The 2,154-nt window shown below is 54.6% G+C and overlaps 1 protein-coding gene across 1 annotated transcript; it reads left to right on the top strand.

Moving 5' to 3' along the window:
* Window positions 1–212: 212 nt before the first annotated feature.
* Window positions 213–1,314, top strand: LOC135388253 (uncharacterized). Its single transcript, XM_064617715.1, has 2 exons — window positions 213–961; window positions 1,029–1,314. The coding sequence occupies exons 1-2, from the start codon at window positions 213–215 to the stop codon at window positions 1,312–1,314; spliced, it is 1,035 nt and encodes a 344-aa protein (XP_064473785.1).
* Window positions 1,315–2,154: the final 840 nt, after the last annotated feature.

Here is a 2,154-nt window from a genome sequence, read left to right as displayed (position 1 = left end):
GTCGCTTTCGTCGGCGTACCTCAGACGACCACCGACGCGGAGTAACGAATTCTCGTCGACATACGAAACACCCACGAAATATGTCCGCCGTCGTGGGTGCAGAGGACCTGTCACCGCGGCGGTGACTCGCACGTGACTGCCAGGAGGAGGGGTCAGTATGCTGGATCCGTCCGCGAAGATTGCGGGCCGACAGGGAGCGACGACCCTTCTCGATGCCCGTTGACCTGTTAGACGGCCTGAAGCGGTCCCGAGCCGGGACTCGAGCAGCAGTCACTCGTACCATCAATCGACTACGTGAACCCCGAACAGAGGAGGTTTCGTTCGAGGATGTTGAAGTCGACGTCGAGTACATAGTGGCGAGGAAGGCTACGCTGCAAGACTTAGACAGTCAGATCCTGGCGCTGACCGGCGAAGATCAGTATGACCAGGAAGTCCAAAGCATCCTGGAATACGAGCAGCAGCTCGAAGCGGCCATCACGCGCGCGAGACGGGTCCTTCGAACGGCAGGACAGCTCACGTCGCCGGTTGCACAGTCCGCCGCGCTAGGCGATTCCAGTCACAGAGAATCAACCAGCCATTCTGTTTCCTTGCCGAAGCTGCAGATTCCAAAGTTCGGAGGGAAGTTGCAAGACTGGCGGGCTAGATTCTGGGAACACTTCCAGGCAACGATCCACAACAACGGTGCGCTAGCTCCAGTCGAGAAGTTTAAGTATCTCCTGTGTTACGTTACCGATGAGGCCAAGCGGGCCATTGATGGGATCAGCCTTAGTGATGCTTACCAGACAGCTGTTGACGCCCTGAAGCAGCGGTTCGGACGGACCGATGTCCTTGCAGCCGAGCACATCGATAAGCTGTTGTCGCTGCGCGCAGTGCAAGGTTCTAGGGAGGCGACGCAGCTACGTCGCTTGTGCGACGAAGTCTCGCGCCATACGAGGGCCTCGGAATCACTGGCAATTCCGCAGTCTGGCTATGATGTCGTGCTCTATAGGGTTGTTACTCGCTGCCTCCCACACGATCTCTTCGTGCAGTTTCGGCAGTGCTGGCGGCAGGTCACCGCAACCCGCGGACAATATGTCTCCATTTCTGCAGACCGCTGTGGTTCAGGTTGCCGGCCCTGGCGGATCCGCGTCCGTACGTATTCTTCTCGACAACGGAAGTCAGAGAACAGTCATCACCCAGGAACTCGCTCAGCGGCTTCGATGCCCGGGATTGGCATCCGAAAACCTGTCGATATTTGCGTTTGGCTCCACGCAACCATCCACGCGTCGCGCATACCAGAAGGTGTCCCTGCGTATCGAGGGCTTACATCAGTAATTGGAAGTAGAGGCCATCGCCATCCCACAGATCTGCAAGTCGCTCAGCCCACCTGTGGATGCCTGGATCTTGCAAATGCTGCACGATCGTGGCCTCTCTCCGGTCACAACGACTTGTCTATCGCAGAACATCGACGTCATCGAGTTAACACGAGTAAAAATGTACTTCTTTAGTTCGTGTATAGGAGTCGTAGTAGATAAGCACCATCACCTTAGGCGTGGTGTTTCTTACCAGCACAGTTATAGGCATAGTAACACACACCCATAAATGGGATGATGATGTGGTGGGTCATTCACCGCCACTATGGCGGTATACACTACCTCATTGCTCTTGCGGAAGGCATGAGAAAGGGATGATGATGGGAAAATGTCCTATTCGAGTTCATCCATTAGTCCAGTGCTGGAGAGGAACTCAGCAACATGTTGTAGGCCTTGCATCTGATGTGAGGGGCCCGACTATGGCCCGAGAATTTTGGCCAAGCTGAACTGGCGTTGGTCGACGCGTTGCAGAGCAGTTTCCATGAGAGCACGCTCGCGATCGTAGGCATAGTAAGCGAGAGATAATGCAACGAAAATCTGGTTTACTGAATGTGACCAATAGCTACGAGGATGTGCACTGTCACAGTCTCGCGGACTGTACATAGTCTCCTCTTTATAGACGAGCGAGGACAATGCACACAATTCGGAGAGACGAGGTGGAGCCAACAAGCACTGTGTAGCTGGCGATTATCAAGGCGAATCTTCGTATCCAGCGGTTTTTCACTTTAGAGATGTCCATATTCATGCTTCCTTCTGAGCTGCTTCACATGCGATGTCAGGTGTCTGGGACATCATCGTCTCC

Source organism: Ornithodoros turicata, chromosome 1, assembly GCF_037126465.1.
Source record: "Ornithodoros turicata isolate Travis chromosome 1, ASM3712646v1, whole genome shotgun sequence".
NCBI lineage: Eukaryota > Metazoa > Arthropoda > Arachnida > Ixodida > Argasidae > Ornithodoros > Ornithodoros turicata.
Note: the sequence above shows the minus strand (reverse complement) of the source record. Positions and strands in the feature narration are given on the sequence as shown.

What these genes read in the sequence shown, in the direction of transcription:
- LOC135388253 (XM_064617715.1), top strand. Translation starts at nt 213, where the DNA reads ATGCCCGTTGACCTGTTAGACGGCCTGAAGCGGTCCCGAGCCGGGACT. An exon ending in GAATCACTGGCAATTCCGCA is followed by an intron (nt 962 to 1,028) that starts GTCTGGCTATGA and finishes CTCTTCGTGCAG; the next exon opens with TTTCGGCAGTGCTGGCGGCA.